This window comes from Temnothorax nylanderi, unplaced genomic scaffold, assembly GCF_030848795.1.
Source record: "Temnothorax nylanderi isolate EJ_2023f unplaced genomic scaffold, tnyl_v1.0 TNYL_tig0007_pilon, whole genome shotgun sequence".
Classification (NCBI taxonomy): Eukaryota; Metazoa; Arthropoda; class Insecta; order Hymenoptera; family Formicidae; genus Temnothorax; species Temnothorax nylanderi.
In genome coordinates, this window is record NW_027249069.1 from 2,958,511 (window position 1) to 2,981,720 (window position 23,210).

The 23,210-nt window shown below is 36.4% G+C and overlaps 5 protein-coding genes across 12 annotated transcripts in view; 2 read left to right on the forward strand and 3 right to left on the reverse strand.

Moving 5' to 3' along the window:
- The window catches only part of Pnt (ETS transcription factor pointed), a 102,659-nt gene extending 97,468 nt beyond the window's left edge, over positions 1 to 5,191 (forward strand). For all 6 annotated transcript variants that reach the window (XM_071721152.1, XM_071721139.1, XM_071721147.1 and 3 more), the window contains 5 exons: positions 570 to 770; positions 1,223 to 1,531; positions 1,872 to 2,150; positions 2,496 to 2,796; positions 3,028 to 5,191. In XM_071721152.1, the coding sequence (XP_071577253.1) occupies positions 570 to 770; positions 1,223 to 1,531; positions 1,872 to 2,150; positions 2,496 to 2,796; positions 3,028 to 3,091 (1,154 nt within the window). In that variant the 3' untranslated portion in view covers positions 3,092 to 5,191. The remainder of the gene's footprint in view (positions 1 to 569; positions 771 to 1,222; positions 1,532 to 1,871; positions 2,151 to 2,495; positions 2,797 to 3,027) is intronic.
- A 121-nt stretch (positions 5,192 to 5,312) lies between these two features.
- LOC139782133 (DNA mismatch repair protein MutL) lies at positions 5,313 to 15,695 on the forward strand. Its single transcript, XM_071721084.1, has 9 exons — positions 5,313 to 5,708; positions 6,120 to 6,380; positions 6,727 to 6,891; positions 6,972 to 8,046; positions 8,152 to 8,255; positions 8,325 to 8,448; positions 8,649 to 8,984; positions 9,195 to 9,358; positions 15,596 to 15,695. Exons 1-9 carry the CDS (start codon positions 5,625 to 5,627, stop codon positions 15,641 to 15,643), a joined length of 2,361 nt encoding a protein of 786 aa, XP_071577185.1. The 5' UTR covers positions 5,313 to 5,624; the 3' UTR covers positions 15,644 to 15,695.
- On the reverse strand, positions 9,372 to 15,083 carry LOC139782195 (uncharacterized). 2 transcript variants are annotated; one of them, XM_071721171.1, is made up of 6 exons: positions 14,898 to 15,083; positions 12,747 to 12,869; positions 11,764 to 11,949; positions 10,587 to 11,400; positions 10,025 to 10,454; positions 9,372 to 9,945 (listed from the first exon to the last, which is right to left on the reverse strand). In XM_071721171.1, exons 1-6 carry the CDS (start codon positions 14,947 to 14,949, stop codon positions 9,706 to 9,708), a joined length of 1,845 nt encoding a protein of 614 aa, XP_071577272.1. In that variant the 5' UTR covers positions 14,950 to 15,083; the 3' UTR covers positions 9,372 to 9,705. The 2 variants fall into 2 exon arrangements, with proteins under 2 accessions (XP_071577272.1, XP_071577264.1); XM_071721163.1 differs by having other exon boundaries at positions 12,747 to 12,872.
- A 165-nt stretch (positions 15,696 to 15,860) lies between the features above and the next one.
- On the reverse strand, positions 15,861 to 20,175 carry LOC139782118 (uncharacterized). Of its 2 annotated transcripts, XM_071721078.1 has the most exons (9): positions 19,765 to 20,175; positions 19,313 to 19,501; positions 19,106 to 19,270; positions 18,928 to 19,005; positions 18,789 to 18,842; positions 18,227 to 18,601; positions 16,872 to 18,039; positions 16,373 to 16,787; positions 15,861 to 16,225 (listed from the first exon to the last, which is right to left on the reverse strand). In XM_071721078.1, the coding sequence occupies exons 1-9, from the start codon at positions 19,814 to 19,816 to the stop codon at positions 15,992 to 15,994; spliced, it is 2,730 nt and encodes a 909-aa protein (XP_071577179.1). In that variant the 5' UTR covers positions 19,817 to 20,175; the 3' UTR covers positions 15,861 to 15,991. The 2 variants fall into 2 exon arrangements, with proteins under 2 accessions (XP_071577179.1, XP_071577172.1); XM_071721071.1 differs by having other exon boundaries at positions 19,106 to 19,501; positions 19,765 to 20,173.
- Positions 20,176 to 20,590: 415 nt separating this feature from the next.
- LOC139782228 (glyoxalase domain-containing protein 4) lies at positions 20,591 to 23,208 on the reverse strand. Its single transcript, XM_071721202.1, has 6 exons — positions 22,756 to 23,208; positions 22,629 to 22,678; positions 21,781 to 22,046; positions 21,445 to 21,600; positions 21,108 to 21,283; positions 20,591 to 21,035 (listed from the first exon to the last, which is right to left on the reverse strand). The coding sequence occupies exons 1-6, from the start codon at positions 22,843 to 22,845 to the stop codon at positions 20,913 to 20,915; spliced, it is 861 nt and encodes a 286-aa protein (XP_071577303.1). The 5' UTR covers positions 22,846 to 23,208; the 3' UTR covers positions 20,591 to 20,912.
- Between the last annotated feature and the right edge of the window lie 2 nt (positions 23,209 to 23,210).

The following is a 23,210-nucleotide window of genomic DNA, read 5'->3' on the forward strand; positions in this document are numbered from 1 at the left end:
CTCCCTGCGGAGTGCCGGAGTGCCGCAACGAGAGATGCGCGGCGACGCAGCATCGTCTCTTCTTCCTTATTCGTGGACGCCTCTGTAACGATTTCGATAAAAATTTTAAGAAAAGAGAGATAAATGTAAAGGCGTGTATTATATTGTATACAGGAGATTAGAAAGATTTGAAGATATGTTGAGAAAAAAGAATGTTATTATGATAGGATACTGATAAGATGAGGATATCATTCACTTTGAGAGAGAAACAGACGCATTGAAATAATAGGAAACATTATATCTTAAGAAAAGTTGAGCTTTTTAAAACCTTAGTCTGATTTAAAAATGTAATTGTGTAATCAGCGTTCAATGTTCGTGATGAGTTAATTCTTGACTTTTCAGGAATGTGATAAACAGACAAACTAGCGATTGTGTATTTTTTCATATGCTTTTTACAGGTAGACACATATATTGATATATCCATTTTCTTTTTTTCCTGTTCATCTAATTTAAGTAAATGACATGTTTAATTAATTTGATACTTATTAAGATATTGTAATGCAACGCGAATTGCTCCTTTCTATTTGCAGGCGGCTACAATCACCTTCGCAGTCCCGTGTGCCAAGACGAAAGTCAAAGAGACGAAACGTCGCCACCACCCCATAGCCATAGCACCCAACCACCGACCTCTCACTCTAGTACCCCTAACAGTAATAACAACAATAACAACAACAACAATGCCAACAACGCGTACATTCATCTACGGAATTTAAATCAGCTCAAAACGGAATGTAAGTTTCTCATTACATTATTCAATATTATGCGTGTAGACATTTCGCTTTCTAAAGCTTCTGTAGAATTTATTGCAAGTATTTTTACAATCTTTATTCGCGAAACACATTTATTTTGTATGATTCATAAGGCAAAGACACGATATCAAATGCTACAAGTCTTCTTCCTCGTTTAAGAGATAACATAATCGCGAGGAACTTTTTTTTCCCCCAGAAAATTCGTTCATTGATATGCTGTGTATCATACTGACAAAAATTCTATATTTTCGAATGTTCTGAACACGATGGTTACAGATTACATCGAAACTACTTTTAAATAATGTGTAAATTAACTTCGTTCATTCTTACGTTTAATTCGTATTAAAATATCATACAATTTCAATTATTTCAATTTTGTCGGATAAAAAATAACTATTGAAGAAAATTAATTTGCAAAAATGAAAAAATTCTAGCGAACTACAGCAATCATCACATAGCCGAGCATCTCCAAGGCAGTGGGGGTGGCCTGGGCAGCGGGGGTGAACTCGCGGGTGCAGGTAGCAACGAGAGCGACTTGAGAGTCAGCGCGACCGCCACGGAGAGTTATATGACGCCGGCGCATTATTCGGGATACGACGAGACGTCCGAATATCATAGCCTGTCGCAAGATCACCAGGCGCCGCATCCGTACAATTTGGACAGCTCGTCGGACTTCTACGGCGCCAGTGGGATTCACATCGAGCCCAAATACCAGCCGTCACCGTTCAAGAACTACCCTCGAGGTTCGTAGCCAGAAACTGGGATTAATTAGAAAGGAAAATTGTCAAAAACTATAGTTTGTATATTTTTATTATATCTATATGCTATCTGTATCTATACTATACATATCTAATATTTTTTATTATATCAAAATTTAAAAAAGTATATATCTAATCTGTATTAGGTATATTAGGTATATTAAAAGTGACAAATTTGTTCTTTATTCGAGATGTCCTAAAGTGCCTCCTTCTCCCCTACATATATAATCTAATAAATAAATTGATTTCCTGCTTTGTTCGTAGCACGTTCAAAATTTGATTGAGATCAGTTAATAACAAAATGACTTTTTTTTTCGCTTCACAGGACGCTATCACGAGGGTTACAGCGAGAGCAGTGCATACGGGCAGTACGATGCGACGCCGTTCCAAACGGTTCCCGGAAGCGGGAGCGGTGCTGGAGGCGGCGGCGGCGTCGGTGGTGACCAGTGGGGTGTCGGGCTTGGGGATCATCTCTCTCATCATCCCGCGTTTCTTGCGGGTCTCGGACCACGAGATTCCTCCAATCCTCATCATCCCACATCTATCGCCAATAATGCGGACCAAAAGCCGTTACTGCAGAGCTCAATGCTCACCGGTTATCCAGGTAGATTCACGATTCAATAATATATTTCATAAATCAGTGATAGATTTTTTCCTAAATTTTTTCTCTAATTTATTTGTTAATATTTGGAAATTTTCTGTTTTCCAAAGGATTACGCAATACCGTAATTTGTCTATACTCGGTTACTTTGGAATTAAATTCGTGTTTCGGATATGTTTTTATCACAGTGAAATAAATATTTATTGTGAATTATTGATAGGCATAGAGAAATAACAAAAAACGAAATAATATTAGATTTTGAAATTACGATAAATATTTTACTAATTACTGTTTAATGTATATTTTAATATTAAGCCTTAAACATATAAAATGACATATTTTTTTTAGGTGGCGGTCCACCATGCTTCACTGGATCAGGTCCGATTCAACTGTGGCAATTTCTGCTGGAGCTCCTAACTGACAAAGCGTGCCAGGGTTTCATCTCGTGGACCGGCGACGGCTGGGAATTCAAACTGACCGATCCGGACGAGGTTGCACGCCGTTGGGGTATTCGCAAGAACAAGCCCAAAATGAATTATGAAAAGCTGAGCCGAGGCTTACGCTACTATTACGACAAGAACATTATACACAAAACTGCTGGCAAGCGATACGTATATCGCTTTGTATGCGACTTACAAACTCTACTAGGGTAAATATAAATGTATACATATAATTACAATTATTTAACAATTTTTAATAAACTTCACATGTTACACATTGACCAAATTTAGATATATCATTTTTGCTACTTATTATTTTAACAAATTCTTACTTTTTATATTGTTACAAGTTGTAAATAATATTTAATACAAATATTATTGTTGAAAATTGAAGATATAATAATGTCAATGATTGTATTATTTTTCTTCTACCTTTGCAGATACAGTCCTGACGAGATACATGCAATGGTAGACTTGAAGCCCGAGAAGAAGGAAGAAGACTGAGTTTTTTGTTAATGAACACGTGCTTTAGGACTGTATCACATAGATAAGCGAAATGTAATAATACAAACTCTTTGCATTGAACATGCAAAAATAGAGGAAAACGGAAGGACGAAGTATCCATACGATGAAATCGCTATGAAATAACTATATTCAGATGCAGAAGACTGTGATAGTCCGTCTTCTTTATTCAGATATAAACAAAAATCGAATCGGTAGTATGTACCAAAGACAGGGTCTGCATACCATTGGTGCCTAAAGTTGAATAAATCGCGAATTTGTTTCTAAGTGATTGATTTATCACAGCAGATTTTAGAGGATATTTATAGGAATAACTCGTCAATTTATACATATACATATAAATATATATATATTTTTAATGTTACATGATTTTTCAACGCTATAATAGCGTCAAGATACTTGGTGATGCCGCTAAATTATTTATGTCTCATCATTTTAATATGTGTGTTATATCTCGTTGATAGATGACTCGATATGTGATTGTTATTACAATAATTTTACAATAAACTCATTACACAATATGCTATATAGCGAGCTTCTCAATTTGATACTTTCATGCTTTTTTTTCTATATGTATAGATTTTAATTTAGAAATTAAATTTAAACTATACTCTTCTTCCAAGCTCGCTTCTCTAAAAAAGGAAATACGTATTTTATATTATTTCTTAATTATTGAATATATCTAGTATGTGCTCGCGATATATTAAATATATTTAATATGTCCAATCGTAATAAGAACTCTCTGTTGTTGATGTAATCCGAAGAAAAAACGCAAATTGACAAAAGCATTGCTGATGAAAAGAGTATGCTGTTAATTTATATAATTTTTCGTAAAAATTCTGTTTATGAGTAAACTTTTGCTCTTCCGTTGTAAGATATTCTTATTTAGAGATTGTACATTTACATCTTTAAACACAATGCGCAAGTAATTTATCTAATAACGAGAAGGAAAGGGCTACGTGCAACCAGTGTTCCATAATAATTAATACAGAAAATAAATTTTATTTACTTTTTTTTTAATTTTTCGTACATATTACTAAAGGAATGTAACGAATTTTGTATAACAAATTACAATTGTCATGTTTAAAGTATACATTTCTTATTTTAGAACATACCCAATAATTATTTAGTAGATTTGAGTTAAACTTAAATTGATTTCTTTTTCAACTCGTGGAACGCTAGGTAATGCAATTGTATCAAATTTATAACGATGTATATGTATAATAACGATATATATATATATATATATATATATATATACCTATATATATAGTTCTATATATATATATATATAATTATTTTACATAATTTGCGTAATGATTAAATGTTTGGGTAAATGATTAATGTTTTTATCAGTGGAAATGTTACAACGATGTAAATGATGCGCAGATATATTAATAGCACAAAGATTAACGAATTGAAATACGAGCAATATACTTCGTATTTTCCACGTGTCTTATTACTAATATGTATCCATATATATATTATATATATATATACATTTGTATCTACATATATGTATGTATACATATATGTACGTATATATATGTACAACTTGAACTATTTTTATATCCGCTGTGTTTGTTAAGTTTCCATGTACCAAAATAATTTAAACTATATGATAATAAGAAACACCGTAGGGTCTCTTCAGGCATAATTAACAGTATACTAATTTCAAAGATCGTTTGCGAGTTTATTATGTTGATGCGGATTGTTAAGGAAAGAAATCGGTTGCGACTTTATCGAGGTCTCCCACATTGAAGCTACCAGGATCCTTCTAGCGCGATAATCGTTACGATTAAAGTTTCTCCTAGTTGTGTCGTCTCGCCCGAATGTTAAATAAATTATATTAAATACTCTTAGAGCACCCCCGAACGCGGGGCGGATGAACCGTGTAAAGCTACTCGAATGTTAATATTAAGTTATCGCGGTTTTGGCACTTGTTATTGAAAAAAAAAAGAGAGAGAGAGCCATACTTCTTTTCCAGGATTATATATAGCATTTTGAAAGAGATACGAATGCAGGAACTTTTTAGTAGATGCAATAAGAAAAAAAAAGAATAAAGAGATTTTTATAAATACATCCGCGACGGACCGCCGCTTATTCTCCTCCCCTCCTCCCCCCATTTTGTTCTTTACGCTGAATTAGAAACGCGATCATCACTTTCGCGTCGCTTTTAAATCGCCGGAAATCGAAGATTCTTTACACTGTAAATCGCAACAACAGACTTGTTTGTTGCACCTTTAATACACCTTCATCACGTACATACATTTTGCACATTTATACACTCTTTTTACGTAAAGAATTTTTATTTATTGTACATATATTAGTTTAATGTACATGTTATTTATGTGCGTTTTTATTCTCTTTACCTTTTTGTCGTTTTAAGGGTGGAAGATGTAAAAAGTGTAGATGACGTGATTCTGGGCGCCATGATAAAAAGTCTCCCTCGAGAGAAGAGCGACGCGTTATATCGTTGTCCGCTTTCTGGTTTCGTTATAGAACTCGAAGAACGATGCAGGATGATGCAGAACAATCGACCGCGCGAACGTTGACGATGTCAAATATCGCGTCTTTCGAACGATGCGTCTTGGAACTGGTACGCATCACATAATTTCCATCATCCCCGAGTTGTTCGTTGTGTATGTACTAGCGCGAGGAACGTAAAGTGTGGTTTTCAATCATGGTTAAATGCTTTAAAAAAATAATAATTTACGTCAAATATACATTTTCTTGGCGTTGAGCAATCTTAAATTTTACGCGTTTTTAAATATGACTACTGTGCTAAAAAAAATATTAGGCTCTAAACGCGTTTATTACTAGCTTTGATAATCTCAATTATTTATTAGAGCGTTAACCACATTCTTCAGTCAATTATCGAATTGTATTTTTTAATTTGTGTATCGTGTCGATTTTTTATCCATCAGTCTACCGTATATTTTATTTTACATTTTACTTCAATCAATAAAAGGGGATCGAATGATGGCGTACTAATAAATTAACATTGCAGGTAGCGAATTCTTTGAACGCACACGCCGCAGCAATCGCGGTAAGAATTCATGCGGGAAAACGGGAAATTCAGGTTGTCGACAATGGCGTCGGGATACCAAAAGACATGCTAAAACATATCGCGGAATACGATTCAGAAACTGTGGATCAGCAACGGGTATACGAACCGCCTGAATTGAACTATCTGGCGGAAGTCCGCCGTCTGTCCGACCGTCTTACGGTTTCTTCGAGGCTTCAATATTCTAAGGAGACATTTATGAAGGTATTCGTCATCGTTAACTTGTTAAATTATTTGGCAATATAGACGAAAATAGTTAGTGCAAAGATATAGGTACATTTCTGCTATTTATTGCTCTTGGTGTTAGGTATACGTCTTTAAATTAAATTTTGAAATCAAAGTAAATTAATTTCAAATCGGTGCATTGAATTCAATATTAAATTTGATCATAAATCTTATTATTTACATAACTTTCAATATTAACAATAAATAATATTTAATTAAATTATATTATATTAAATTGAATTTTAAATTTATTCAAGATCTTGACAAATGGATGTTATTTGAGATTTTTTTAAGACAGTTGTCTTTCGTATTATTTTTCTTAAAGGCGTTCGAGGTGGGATTTGCGCCTAATTTAAAGCAAATAGAGCAGAGACCTTCGTGCGGCACGACGGTGTCCATCTACGGCTTCCACGAAATACCGCCGCTTAAAAAGTGGGATATATCTACCATTTGTTCTCTTATTGCGGCTATAGCTGTTACAAAGTTAGAAGTACGATTTAATTTATCGTAGCGATCACATCAGTCGGGATAATTTGTCTCATAATGTTCTCTTTATATTGATGCAATCAGGTGTCCTTTTCGATTAGAGACGACGACCGGAAGAAGGTTGTTCTGAGAATTGCAAAGCCGCACAGCCCGGTCGAAGTCCTGAGAACATTGTTTGGGAAAGATCTGCCATTGAATCGTGTATGGTCGGTACAATGCGGTCCCGAATTCAGCGCGAATTATCACGGTTACGTGGGATTGTCTGATAAAAACGCGATGCAATGGATATTTCTAAATCACAGGCCGATCTGTTGCCCACTTATCCTGAGGTTGATTAAAATCGCCTTCAAAGAAAGGCTCAACTTGTTCTCCGACCAGGAATCCAATGCGCGCGATCCATACGATAAAAATATGTTTATCCTGTTCTTTCTTACATTCTCGCAGAAAGAATTCACGTTTGTTACCGAAAGTGGGGAAAGATACATCATGTTTTACGATATGCAGAAGATATTAAATACCATTAAGAACTGCGCCTTCAAATGTCTCGCAGAAGAAGCTGCAGTTTCTGCAGTTACTCCTTATTTATGTAAAACGCAGCTGTTGAAACAGATATACTTGAAATCAGAAAGATCGGTTTTTAGCCGCAATATCAACGGACGTAAAAATGTTTCGTCTTTGGTGATAAGAAACAAAGTCGTTATGACTGGCTTTAAAAGAAAAAAAATTTCATCAACAATTATAACCAATTCTTTCAACAAACAGCATAGAGATGATAATGTTGAAAGTAGGCGAAATAATGTATTAAATAGCATTCATTGCCGAATTGCTTCTATAACGAATTTGTGTGAAGTTGTAGAAAAGGTGCATAATGACATTGACAAAATGCAAGGAAGTTCCATGAATTTAACAGATAATTCTACTAAATCTGATAAAACTTACAATTATTACGATGACAATAACAATAATTCTATAAACATGATTTCTCCTCTTTCCGAATGGTCGAACTGGACTTATTATACGAATAACAAGAAACGCGATTCTGCGAGAAATATGAATAATCAGTTTGATTTTCTGCCACGAAAGTTGTATGGTCCTCAACGTTATAATGTTAAATTGACAAACGTAAAATGCTTTAACAGTCCTAATGATACGATTCCGTGTAAGTAATTTTCAGACGGAGTAATAAATTAGCTATATGTATATAATTAATTTATTATTATATAAATAATTATATAAATAAATATTTATTTATTTACTTACCTAGTTACAGAAAACTGGCAACATGAACAAACAGCTGTACATCCTTGCAAGTTAAAGCAAAAATTATGCGAATTTAGATTGTCGCGAGCGTCATTAAAGTGCATAAAAGTACGTGCGTAAATTTTCAAAGCAATAAATTATCTGACAGCTATCTTGATGAATATATTTTTCTTGTAGATCATTAATCAAGTTAATAACGAATTTGTCGCCGCGTGGATGGAGTACAATGAAATGAAGATTCTATTAATGGTCGATCAACATGCCATCCATGAAAGAATACGTTACGAAAATTTACTTCTTAGTAAATAATTATAATATTTTCTTAGAAGATAAGAAATAATGTTTCTTTTTAGCTGAATAGTTTATTCAAAAATTATATAAATGATGTATTAAATTAAATTAATTTTTTAATTAATTGAGTATGGAAATATATGTGAGATACGTACTAATTGTAGATCTTCTTCTAAGTATTTAGTTATAATTATTATTTTTATTATTTAGAATACAACGTGCAGAACGAGAGCGAGTTGCTCTCTGTTAACTTGCGTGATCCTCTATCCATGGAATTTCCTACAGAAATGTGCAATTTACTTCAATGCAATAAAATGTTGTTGAGGAAATACGGCATAAGTTTGGGATCGTCAAAGGAAAACACACTATTGATACGCACAATACCGCAATGTTTAGTTACGAATAGTGATCCCTGCAACAGCGAGAAAATATTGTCAAGAATCCGTAGTTTATTAAACGAAGTGCTAAAGACTCGCAATATAACAAGTCAAGCAAACGCATTACCGTTAACTATTCACAATGCTATAGCATCAGAGGCTTGCCATGGTATTTGTCAGATTGCTTCAAAAAATTTATATAATTGTTATGTATGATTACATATGCGTACAGATAATATAATAATAATAATTATATTATATCAAAGATTTCTATATTGTGTTGTTAATTATATCAAAGACGATTGCTGTATTTCGAAACGCTGCAGATTTTCCTGCAACAAACCTACCTTTTCTTTTATTAACTTTGGAACTTTTTCAGGTGCCATTAAATTTGGCGACAAGCTAACTTTGGAGCAGTGTACGAATCTTGTAAAATTATTGAAGCACACGAAATTTCCCAATCGATGCGCACACGGACGACCGACCATAATACCTGTGATGGAATTTTCGGAATTAGGAAAAAGGAGCGCCAGGATACCTCAGGTATGCATCGTAGTTGTGTCCCTTTCGTTTTTATTACAATAAAGATAAGTTTATACGTGATTCGTGAGAAAGAGAGAGATACATGGAGATCATGCATGGTATATCTTCCTCGCTAACAAGTTTGTACATATTCGATACATAGATGGATAAAAGGAATGAAATTTGCCTTAAAATATCATGCTGGATAAATATGTATATTAAACTAAAAGCAATATATGTATATAAGCATAAAAATTTCGTTCTAAAAATTATTTTGATTTAAGATTTGTCCGAACGTTCTTCTTAGGTCTACTTAAATCACGCAACTTATGAAGTATCTCAAAAGGGCTTTAGCTCTATTCCAGATTTCATCCCGCGATAAAGCCGGCGATCAAAATATCTTTGCCGAAGTAGTTGAATCTGGTAGAAACCAGATTGACGTCCTTTCCGCCCAATGAAATCGGACAAACGTCGTTCGGGCGCAGGTAGAAGCACACTGTGTAAAGAGCCATCTCCAATTCGGGTGAGAGACCGACGAGAAGGGTCGTGACCGAATGTTTCGTGTCAGGTACATTGAACGCTGAGCGTACCTTGATAGCTTCTCCCTTCTGCAAGGATAAGAAAATCGTAATAATAAATACACATAAGCTAAATTGTCAAATACGTGAGCGTGGCGTTGTTGCTTACGTCCGCTAATTTGACATCGTTTATGTATCCGCGATAGTCGAGATTCTTCTGCGCCTCCTGTTTGGCGAAGTAAATCCAATTCTGCGGCCCGATCATGTAGGAATCGAGCTTCTCCGCGACGAACACCGCCTCGAAGCCGGAACTGGACGGCTCTCCCTCCACTCGCTGGAACTGCGAGAACCAGATACGTTTCAGGGTGTCCTTGAACTCGTACTCGTCGTTCGGAATAAATGTCTCGTCGGCCAGGTACTTCATCGTCGCTTTAAACACGTCGGTCTCCAAGAACCTGTCGAGCAGCTCCGCTTCCTCCTTTCGCTCATCGGGCGTGACGGTCTCCTTCGTCTTAACGTCCATCTCGTAATTATCGTGCAACGCCAACAGGCTTTTAATCGTGGGGATTTCATACGCTTCCGGTTTGATGTCCAGTAGGCTGAAATTATATCAGAATGAGGTCATTGAAACTCTCGATGCGCGGAATTATTCCATCCAATTATTTCATATTCAAGGTGAAGATAGCACGAGCCAGTCGAACTGACGGTTCTAACTAACGATAAGTACTTACGGCAGAGAAGCGTCATCCCCGGTGCCGTCTTCCTTCGTCTGTCCCTGCAGGTTCACGGTGACGTACTTGTACGCGTTGTTCTTATCCGCCTCGAAGAGTCTCTCCGACAACTTCTTCACCTCCTCGTTAGAAATCGGATACTTCGGCGGGCTTGGTTTGCCGTCTGCTTGAGGGCTGGGTGCGTTGGCATTGCTGGGCGCTTCAGCTTTCTTCTCCGCTTCCGGTGGCGGCTGAACCGCTGACGTTGCCGAGCTGGGCGCGTTCAAATTAGCGGGCGCAGCCGCGTTATTATTCGCCGGAGCCGCGGGCGCTTCCCCGTTAGCTGGACTCGACCCATTGTTGTAATAATTATTATATGTGATCTCGGTGCGGCTACCGCCCGCGGCCCCGGCGCCGCCGCCGTTGCCGTATCCCGGACTGTGCCCGTAGATGCCACCCGGTAGCAATCTGTTGACGGCCGCGCTCACGCCTGCGCTCACGCTGGAGTAGACCAGCGCTTCCTTGGCCAGCTGGCCGATGCCAGGTCGGCTCGGTTGCAGGACGGTGAGCGCCGGCGCCTGTTGAATAGCAGGTTGAACGTAGGACGGTTGCTGCCCACCGTAACCGCCGGGGGGATGCCCGCCGTAACCGCCGGGGGAATGCCCGCCGTAACCGCCGGGGGAATGCCCGCCGTAGGACGGATTGTAAGCCTGACCGTACGGCGAGTGGCCACCGTAGCCGGGGGAAGGATTGTTGTAGGACGGGTAGCCCTGATTAGGCTGGTTGTAACCGCCGTAGGGGGGAGGGTTGTTAGCTGGCTGCCTAGGATATCCGCCTAAGAACCGTCATCAGAAAAATTGGGATTATAAACTCCTTGAAAATTGCAATCCTCATGGAGTCACATGAAAAAAGTTTAGATTTTTAGATTTTAAATTGAGATTTGAAAGAAGATGCAAAGAGAGAGCGAGATTAGATGATAAATTAAGATTTTACAGGGAGACACACAATAAATATTGCAACTTTAACTTGAAAAAAAAAATATTTCACAACTGGATATAATTTAGCAACTTTGATCTCCTGTGTCGCAAATGCGGGTCATAGAGGTATCTCACTCTTGAGTGCATCGAGATCCAAACTCGCTGGTGTTACGCTGGTTTTGTTCTCCGCTTTAAAATACGAAAGAATTAATTTAACATACCCGATGGACTGTACGGTGGCGGATTCCCTGACGGATATCCTGATTGTCCTGATTGCACATTCGTCGCGCTAGTCTTGGAAACGTGGTCGGATACCGGGGCCGACGGCTTGACATTGCTGGTCCCGGAGGGTGCTTTATTGTTGCTGCCCGGTGGTACGTTCCATCCTATTTTACCTGGGTTTGAGCCTTGCGAACGTAACGGGATTCGTGTTGTTATTAGAGACGAGCGAAACATATATGTGAAGCCGTAGAAGGCTATTGTCTGATGCGAAGCAGTGACTCATTGAATTTGTAAGAAATCTAACGCGCAGATACATATCAATATTTGCAAACCACTGCGCAATTCCGCGTAAGATAATTATGAAAGGGAGCTCTTAATTCGATGATCTTTTACGATTGGCTCTTACAATGTAACTGGTGATGTGGATTTTTTTTTCTTTATTGCCAACGATATAGATTGTTCAACATGATGCAATTTTGAAAGAACCGACGACAACCTCATGAATATTTAAAAAAATGTATTAATCATAATAGGGATATATGTAGGTATAATAGTAAAATGTAGTAAAGATAATAGTAATAGAATAATACTAGAATAGAAATAAATAATGTATCGTAGTAAATTGTAGTAATGTATTGTGTGAATAAATAATAGAATATATAGAATAGAAATAATGTGTGCATTTTTATACCCATATTTTCCATTGTTAGTAAACTGCGCGCCTATTCTTTGTCGGACTTAAAACACAGTTTATTGTTGGAACATTAAAATCCCCCCATCTAATTAAATCGAATTGATTTAATTAGGGGAAAGGAGATTTTTGGTCTGACAAAAAAATCGGCGCGCAGTTTACTAAGTTGGAAAATATATGTATAAAAATATACACAGAAAGTAGTATTAGGCTACCAAGATCCGAGCTCTGACCGCATATGGGAATAGAAATATGTAGTGATAAAACATGTGTAAACGTAATGTTACGTACCAGACTGTGGGGGCCGTTGAGTTGTTCTCATATGAGAACCTCCATTTGACCGCCGAGAAGAAGAGGAAGAACCCCATCCTGACCTTCGAGAGGTTCCTGCGCTGGTTCTACGACCGTCTGTGTCTGCTGTAAGCACGATATTACATCTGCAATTTATCATGTGCAATAACTTTTCAGCATTTAGCTAGACGTCTTTTAAAATTGTGAATTTGCATATGTCTCAGTTAATACAACTGATAATAATAATGATTAATCTTACTGTACGTAATTACTGTACGTAATTAAGAGCGTTGATTTATTTATTTTTGTTCTTAAGTATTACAGATAAAATTAAATCGAGATGGCATTTGTGTCGCATCGCAAAGGGAAGCTTTTGCGAGTATTGAAGAGAGTTATAACTTATTGTTAGAGTTAGTGTAACTTCGGAGACAAAGCATAGTTATAAAGATATAGTTTGAATACAAAATCTATGCACGAATGTGCAAAAGAATTCTTATCCCTGATAAAAATACAGAATATTCCGAATTTTTTTATCTACTGTAAAAATAATCTGTACGAATAATCTGAATTTGTCTTAAAGGTAGGATTATGTCAGGATGAATCGAGATATCACATCCTGTCACAAAATACATTGTGATTGAGTGATTGACTATCAATCTATCAATGCAACCTATATTGATCTCTTTTATTTCTCGCGATTCGACACCGGTGCAAATTGTTCACAGGTCAATTGTTCTTCAACAGATTATTATATAATGTAGCAGCAATTGTGCGTGTCCATTCGTTGATTCAATATCATATATTGCGCTGAACATGTTCGTGTCCTATATTATACAAGAGATACAGGGATAATCTAAAAATCAAGTCCTATATATTTTAAATTTTTCTTCATAACGAGAAACGCAATTTTTATTAATAAATTATGCACGAGATTTTTTTATATTGATAAAGTTCTATAATATAATTTTTAGTAAACCTTGCAATCTTTCTGAAAGAGCTGCGAGAAAGTTTACACGAACTTTTTTGAATTATTTGTGCAACGTAAAACTTGTACGCATTTGAAACGCATTTGACGAACACATTTTGAAACAGTTTCGATTTACGTGACTTTCGATGAGAATCTCTAATTTAGTATCATGGACGCAGTAATACAATTATGGTAAACGCCGTCAAGTGAATAATGCCATACGAGGAGCTTACATTGATGGCATGACGTATGAGTAACATGAAAGAGCAATTTGCTCCGCTGATTTCACTTATTACGCAGCCTATATTTATTAGTCGATTCATCAAAGTTCTACGTAAATCTTACGTGATTTTAGTACATTTCCTCCATTTTTCTTACTGTCTAATTAAATAGCTGATTGCATCCATTTTATTTTTATGCGTAATCTAACTAAAGGACGCTTCGAAAGACCTTTAAATACAGCATAAATAGATTAAAAATGATAAATTTTACGCGTGTAAAGATCCGACATATGTTCAGTTTACGTCATTGCACCGCATTTATTAATAAATTAAACATGTTCCTGTACTTTTTTAAAATCTTTTTATGGATACAATAACCGGTTTTTAAATTCACAATATCTGTATTACGCACAGCAAGATTTTCTGACTAATCTGAAAACTGTTTCCGTAATTGCCAGTAATTCTTACAAAATTAGCTCAGCTAATTCGTGACTTATAGATAGTTATAGAAGCAAATGCGTTTCCACGAACTGTGCTTCCGTATCAACACGTAACACATATACTTGATTCAGGAAAGTTCGCTTAAACAGAATTTTAATTTGAAGTTTAGTCACTGATTAATATCGAATTTTCTGTAAAATTTGAACAAAATTTTTTACCAAAAATCGATTCTTGATTAATTAAAGTATTATATTTTATTGTTAAAGCACTTTGCACAAATTTTGGGAGCATCCTAAAATCCGCTTAAACAGAATTTGAAGCATTAAGATAATTAACGTCGAATATTTTGTAAAATTCAACAAAGTTATTTTAATAAAAACCGATTCCTAATTAAGCGAAGCATTTCATTATTAATGAACTTCGTGCAAATTTGATCATTCTCGTGCACAATTCTCACTCACTAATCGAATAACGCCTCATAATCTACAATAATATTTGCTTAGGAATAACGTATGCGATTACCAAAAATAAATAAAATCACAATCACGGTGACCAGGCACGCCCTGATTCTCATATTCGTTGTTGCCCGCTTCGCTTCTATCGAATTGTCGTCGTGATCTGTTGAAAACTCGAAGAAATCTCTAACGCGCACTGTTTGCTCACGCAGTCGACGTGCTACTACTACCGTTCGACCTTATACTGAACGGCCTAGACGTCGCGTCGGTGACCATCGTCCGTAACATTGAATGATTCATGCTCTGTAGGCTTTCTCTTACCGCTGATTCTCCGCGCCAAGAGAGCTGCAATTGGTCGAGTTATTCAATTAAGCAGTTCTGAGTTCGAAATTAATTTAACAATATTTCGATTTTTTTCACCCAATCTCTTTGACAATTGTTAAAACCTCATAAAAGCTAAAGCGTTAGGTAAAGAATATTCGCGAATGCTATGCTATGTTCTTCAGATTTCTCACGCTTTCTCTACGGATTTACGTCTACGATTTCTTTAGTCAATTTCAAGCTGATCTCTCCTTAGTAACAACTTATGACTAGACATCTTTTTTCATTTTTTTCAAGATTTACTTATCAAATTTTATTGTAATTGATATAAAATTGAAATAATTTACCTTTAAAATTAAATATGTTAATATACTTGGAAAAAATGATACATTGTACGAAAATAATTATGTATTTTACTCACTAATATTATATTACAAATTTCAGAAAAAATTGAACTTTGCATCCTTGAAAAGGACTACATCGCTGAAATAAAAAGAGCAATGGTTATTCTTTAATATAAAATTACAATTGTCGTTCTTAAATGCTGTAATAACAGATATAGGTTAATTGTAAAAATTAACATATTTTTTGTTACACAAGAGAAGTACTATGTTTATTATAAGACCATATAAATTTTCCAAATGAATTACAATACATTTTTCTCATTATTGTAACAAAATTTGTCGTCTTACAAGAATAAAAATCGAAAGAAGTTAATTCGTGTATATTTTATCACTCTTACATTAATATATTTAATATCTTCTATTAAAATTATACTCACATTATGTATTCGGTAATATAACTTATATTATCACATCCGAGAATTTATTCAATACAGAATTAGAAAATAGGAAGCGCAAGATCTATGAGATCTTTCCCGTAATATCTAAACGAATGTGTGAAAATATTAAACTTGCTTCCACCAAGAGAAACGGGACATAGATCGTTCGGCCTGGCGTAAAAGCATATCGTGTACAGGGACATCTCAAGCTCGGGAAGTGTGCCCACGAATATCGTTGCGTTCGGTCTAATAACACCATCCATTTGGAAGTTCAATTTTACCAACGAGGCTCTCTGCGAAAAGCAAATGAAGTAAGTTATTAACTAATCTTACAAACATACAGTATATTATACTATTCTTATATCGTACGTGACATTAAGGACATACAGTATATCTCAGTACATATATATATTGCATTTATATCATATAATATGACTCACATCGCCAAGCTTCATGGTATCAATATACCCCATGTAATCAATGCGGTTTTTCGATTCTTGATAATTAAAGTAGATCCAGTCCTGCACTCCAAGAAGCTCCGTACCATATCTTTCGGATGTGAACACTCGCTCGAACCCTGAGGTGGCACCGTCGAATGTGTTAAACCACATATGCCGCAAAGTGTCCTTCCTCTCGAAATCATCGGGATTGATGAAACCTCGATCCGACAACCATCGCATAGCTCTGGCCATCACGTTCGTGTTCAGGAACACATCTAATAGAAGGTCCTCTTTCTTTTGCTTTTCCGGCGTACGAATCTCCTTCACGGTGGAATTGTGTTCGTAATTGTCGTAGAGCTGTCGAATAGCTAAGATCGTTGGGTAATCGTACACCTCTTCTTGTACGTAAATCAATCTAGAAACGGAAAGTGTGTATAAATAAAACAAATGTGTAAACGAGATACATTAAATAATCACTTTGACTGATTTAAATGCTTACGGTCCTTTAGCTGCATCGGTTACGTTCACAGATTTACTCTGAAGATGTAACGTCAAATACTTGGATATATTAACTTCTTGTTTCATGAATAACTCTTCGGTCAACATCAATAAATCATTGTCTGATATTTTATGCAGCGGAGAAGAAATAGTTGTTTCTTGATTAGGCGTTCCTTGATTGGACGTTCCTTGATTGGACGTTCCTTGATTATTTATTGCATTGCCAGCCGGAAATCCAGGATTAGGAGGCACAACTGGAGGAGCTCCCTCATTATTGGCTCTACTCATTGCGTTCACAGAAGAAGCGCCAACTGGATATGTTGTGCTACCGTTGTTTACTATTGTAGGGATTGATACACCCGGAGTAATAACCGGATTGTTCACCGGACCTGGATTGGCGGGATATGCAACGGGAACATTTCCCTGAGGTGCATTCGGCGAAGCCGGAGAAACATTACCCGTAGGAGCAGTGTTATAATAATTATTGTAAGTTATATGTGATTCGCCAGGACTGCTGCTACTACTTGTTGCCGGACTGCTGTAATCATGCACGTAATGATGATGCGGGTTTAACAGCCTATTCACCCCGGCGTTGACTGTGGAGAACACGAGTGCCTCCTTCACCATTTGACCGAGGCCTCTACCGCTGTCTTGTTTACCGGGCACCATTATGACCGTTTGTCCAGGTATATACGGTTGTGCTGCTGGCTGCGCCAGGACGTGTTGTTGAGGATAATAGCTGTGTCCAGCTGGGCCGTATGTTCCGCCAACAGGGTGCGTGGAATAAGGATTTCCGAATGTACCAGGTACGGGTGGTGGAATGTGCGCTGGGTAACTGGAAGGATGTCCAATCTGACCAGGAACGGGATTGTAACTAGGATTGTACGTGGAATGAGGTTGATTCGAATGACCGAAGGGATAGCCGGGATAAGGGGGAGGATGTGGATTAGAACCAGAATTAGGGTAAGGAGGACGTGGATAAGGCGCGGAAGGAACGGGCATCGAAGTTGGAGGACGCAGATGATCTTTGAAGCCAATGTTAGTAGAAGTGGGTCCTGGTGGGTGAGATTGACTCGGATTGAAATGTGGATTGCTCCATGAAGGATTGTTAGGTGCAGTTCCTTGCGACGGGTTGTAAGGCGCGCTTGGTTGGCCGAAGGAAGTCGGAGCTGCAAGAAAATTGTATATAATTTTTAATTATGTTTTAAATTTATATTTGCTACAAAACATTTATATTCTTTTAATTCGATTAATTTTCTGTTATAATCAATAATTATAATTGACGATTATTATTTCTTAAATCTCAAGAATTTAAAAGCATAAATTATCTTGTTGAAAATATTAAAAAGTATTTACCATGACTTTGCGAAGGCACCACAGTGGCTTTCGGCACATGATTAGCAGATGATGCTGATGGACTGTACGGGTTGTATGGTGCTGATGGATTGTATGGTGCAGATGGATTGTACGGTGCTGATGGATTATGCGGTGCTGATGGATTGTACGGTGCTGATGGATTGTACGGTGCTGATGGATTACGCGGTGCTGATGGATTACGCGGTGCTGACGGATTACGCGGTGCTGATGGATTGTACGGTGCTGACGGATTACGCGGTGCTGATGGATTATATGGTGCCGATGGATTGTATGGTGCCGATGGATTGTATGGTGCAGAATTTTGTTTACTCTCTGTTATAACACCTGATGTTCCACGATTCCCTGGATGAGTTCCTAATAAAAAAATGGTGAACAGAAAGGAATATATCATTTTTTTATACTATAGAAAAAATAAACAAATGGAAATAGACGCAAAATAAAAAAAATATTAAAAATATATAAACTAACATTTAAAAATAATTCTTTCTATCGCATAATGTATTCTAATTGTAAATAATAAGATAATCAGTACTAATAATACCTGTATTGCCAAATGATACTGATGGCCGGCTGGATTGTGCGGAATTAGTTTGAGCTTTATACAAACAAAAATATTCATATTAAATTTAATGAGAAATAAATGCTTCGCGCAATTGCTGTTTGCTGTTTATTGCACTTACCGGGTCGCGTAGCGCCTCCTCCTTCAGCTTGTAAAAAAGTCGTGGATGCATCTTTATTTTGCTGATGCGAAGTTTGACCTACAAGAAAAGTAACATATAATTATGAATATAATGATGTAAGAGATCAAAATAATATCCTCTCTTTCATTATCATATTATAATCGTATCGTATACTGACTCGATAAAGTTCCAGTTGGGTTTGATCCTGTTGCACGTCCGCCTGACGAACTTCCATGTCCAAAAGGACTTGATCCCGTCGTGTGTCCACCAGAGGAACTTCCATATCCAGTAGAACTTGAGCCTGTCACGTGGCCACCTGATGCACTTCCATATCCAGTTGAGCCTGGCGTATATCTACTTGATGAACTTCCATATCCAGTTGAGCCTGGCGTATATCTACTTGATGAACTTCCATATCCAGTTGAGCCTGTCGTGTGTCCACCTGATGAACTTCCATGCCCATATGAGCTTGAACTAGATCCAGATCTAGACGGAGAAGAATATGAACCTCGTGATGACGAACCTCGTGATGACGAGCCTCGCGAGGATCCGAATCTTCCTGCTTTTACATCGTCTGAAAATAAGATGGATTTATATCTAATAAATCTACACAATATTTTTTTCACCGATATATTAAAAAATTAATTTAAGATAAACACGCGTGGGTGAAAAGAAGTTATTAGAAAATAAAAATTACTTAAAATAATATACAAAATTATCACCTCGATGTAATAACGCTATTTGTAAAAGTTTAATCTGGGAAACATCCAAAGAAATGATTTATTATAGTAATACAGTTACTCTTTACACAAAATTTTATTGTATATCTATATTTACCGCTTATAAGAAGTGTTAGGAAAAAGAGAAGTAGCAAAATTCGGATGTTCATCTCTGTTATATGAAAACGACTATTCTTCTTCTTCTTCTTCTTAAATTTTTTGGCTTCTGCCGCCGAACGGCGGACGATAAGGCCAGATATTCCCCTGTTTGATTAACAAAGTCTGAATCACCGTTAGCGTGGCAAAGTCTAAATGGAAATCACAAAGTTTGAGTGCGAGTCAATGCAGACAGTAACACAGTCGCAGTACTTAAAAAAATTTTTTGTTCCGGACAAAAAACACGTCCGAACTGGTCCGCGCACGTTGTTGAGCGAATGATGAAAACGACGATAGTCTTACACTGATTTGAGGAAACTGGTGTGCTTGATGGCTACGGGATGATAAATATGCGTATGTTAAGGTCTTTCTACATAGAGGTCGTAAGTCGTAAGTCGTAAGAATTGGCTAATCACAGTTCATTATTCTTCGACCGCAAGGAGAATAATGGACTGTGATTGGTCAATTCTTACGATTACTTACTTACGACCTCTATGTAGAAAGACCTTTAATGTTTTTCTTACGTTTATCAGCATCTCTTCTCAGTAAATTGCGTCTTTCTCAGTAACATAAGCACATTGAAAGATTACGTTATTGACCTGTTGACCACTCACCAATACAATTAAATGCTTTCAATATAATTATGGTTGATAAACGCTATCACAAAACGAGAATTGCCGTTTCATGTCTAAGCGTCAGCATCTGTTATTTCTATGAAAATGATACAAAAAATCAGGTTTTCTAATCATACAAGACTTCCAACTGAATTGAAAACTTTAACGTTAAACTGTTGTGTAATAAAATTTAATTAAATTTGACGATAAATATACATATAAGTATCTACACAATATTTAATCTCGTGCAATACTGCAATTTGATACAAGAAATAAAGTTTGTTTTTACGAAACAATGAGAACAATTTTTATTTGTATATTTACATATTTTTACTTTGATGTCTTCAACATTGTTTAAGTATTAATCTTTTTACAATTAGCATTCCACCACCATTAATGTCTACACTTAATATTATTAAATTGCAAATAATACTTCAATAACAGATCAAAAGACACGGTAGTGTCTCGCGAAGCGAGACCGCACCATGGTAAATTTTCACGCCAATTTATCTACTGCTTCCTTTTTAATATATTTATCTAAAATTGCTTCACTTGGATAATCTGGAACGGAGAGTTGTCTAAATCCTTCATCATCCACGAAACAGATCTCGTGCCCATCCTAGAAAACAGGCAGTAAAATTTATAAATTCCGACTGTACGATGTCTTGTTTTAGGTATCGCAAGTACTTACTGGATCAGCAAGAATGATAACTCTTACAGAAGCTTTTCCCGGTGTATCCAAAGTTATCAGATCAGTCAAAATTTTATTTCCACTTTCTTTAATAGCTTTTTGGATTGTGGGTTGCTCCGAAAACGGTATCGAGAAAGCGATACGTCCATATGCTTTTGCGTGATTAACTTCAGTGCCTGATACACCAAATTCATAATAATTTAATAATAAATCAAATTTAATAATAATTTAATAATAATCATATAATTATTAAATAACAAGTATTTAATAATAAATACTTAGTCGATAGTTATAATTTAATAAAAATTTAAAATAAAAAATAGATATATATACTCACCAATATCTTCAAATTCTAGTTTGGCTTGATCTTTGCCATAGCCCATCAGCACGCTTTTGTCTTTCCTGTCGAATATCTTTAATCCCAAAATATCTTTCCAATAGGCAATGGTACGTTCAAGATTGGAGCTAGATAAAGTAACTTTCTCAACTGGATCTGTTCAAAGCAGCCAATATATTTAAAAAATAATAATTTTGCTAAAAATGTGATATTATAATTTTTATTTTCTTTTTCATATATTTACTATAATTTTACAACTGTATCTGTAAGTTATTGTTAGAATTATTCAGAAAGAGATTTATATTATTATAACTTCATAGTGGTAAAGATATTTACCGCTGTTAGCAGGAGGTTGTTCGTTAACAATGTGATATTTATATCCACCAGGTGCCTGCATCACAAACTTTCCATCTTCTTCGTGCATCGGCCAGCCTTTCGCGCGTGCTCTTTCAATCACGTCTTTCGAATGTATGGTGACAGCTTTAAAGTCGTTTCCAGTTTCATATTCTTTAATCCCATAGTTATACGTCAACTCAATCACAAAATGTGTGTCTTCTGGGCCATACCCTATCATCGTTTTGCTCCAACGATTCGCGTATGGTCTGTAAAAATAAAAAAAAAATAAAAGAACCACATTTACAATACAGCATGGTAGCTTCAAAAATGTTTTACACGAATAAGCAATGCGATTCATTTTATTATGCCAATAAAGAAAAAGACAGATATAAACAAAATTTGTACTGTAACATTGTAGATTATGATAATTATAAGTGTGCAGGTATAAACAAAGGTTTGTAAGCAGTCTTGACGTGTATCATATATCCTGGAAGAGGAAATTAGAAACATAGACCTCATAAAAGATATAAAAGATACACACATCAATAAATATATTAATATTTATTGTGTATACACAAAAATGATTTTTACTCGACTCAACTGGCCGCATTGTAATAATCACTGATGATTATGACGTTTAATAAATGTGGCCAGTTTGTCAAGTAAAAATCATTTTTGCTAATTATTTACTAACGAAGATAAGTTTCTAATTTGTTTAATAAATATACATTTATTGTTATATTTCGATTTTCTTTTCCTCGTTGTTTCGAGTACGCAAAAAAATTAAATGACTGTCACGGAAAATTACTATTGCACCACAATGACAAGTCGTGAGGGCGATTACTCACCCGTTACACGCGGCCTCGCATCCGTCCGTGAATTCTTCGTGCCTGAGCACCTGCGACAACAATCAACAAGTTGAATCACGTGGAAGGAAGGGGGAGAAAAGGAATTAATAAGAATAATATCTCTTACCTTCATCCCGAGAATCTCACGGTAAAACTTCGCCGTTAATCCGCGATCCGGTATCTTGAATACAAAATGCAACGCACGTCCGGCGACCATTTTTTACCACAAGCACCTTATTTCTTCGATGCAATCGAGAGAATCACGATTGACTAAGCAGACCGGGAAAAAATGCGTTGTAGCCGTTGTAGGTTGTAGGTTGTAGGTCCCCGAAGTAGGGAGGAAAGAGGAGGGAGTAAATATGCGTCTGTCAGGGCCGGCTCGGAGTCGGATCTCTGATTTCCAACTCGGACTGATCCTTTTTGTCCGCTTCAGATCGGACCGCGACGTGGAAAGAAGTGACGAAATTATCAGAAGTTAAAATGATTAAATCTAAATAATAATGATTAGATTCAATCTGGTGTTGATTCGGCGATCGCTTTCGGAAGGCGAGTTAGGCGAGTTCTCGATTTCTCGCGAATCTC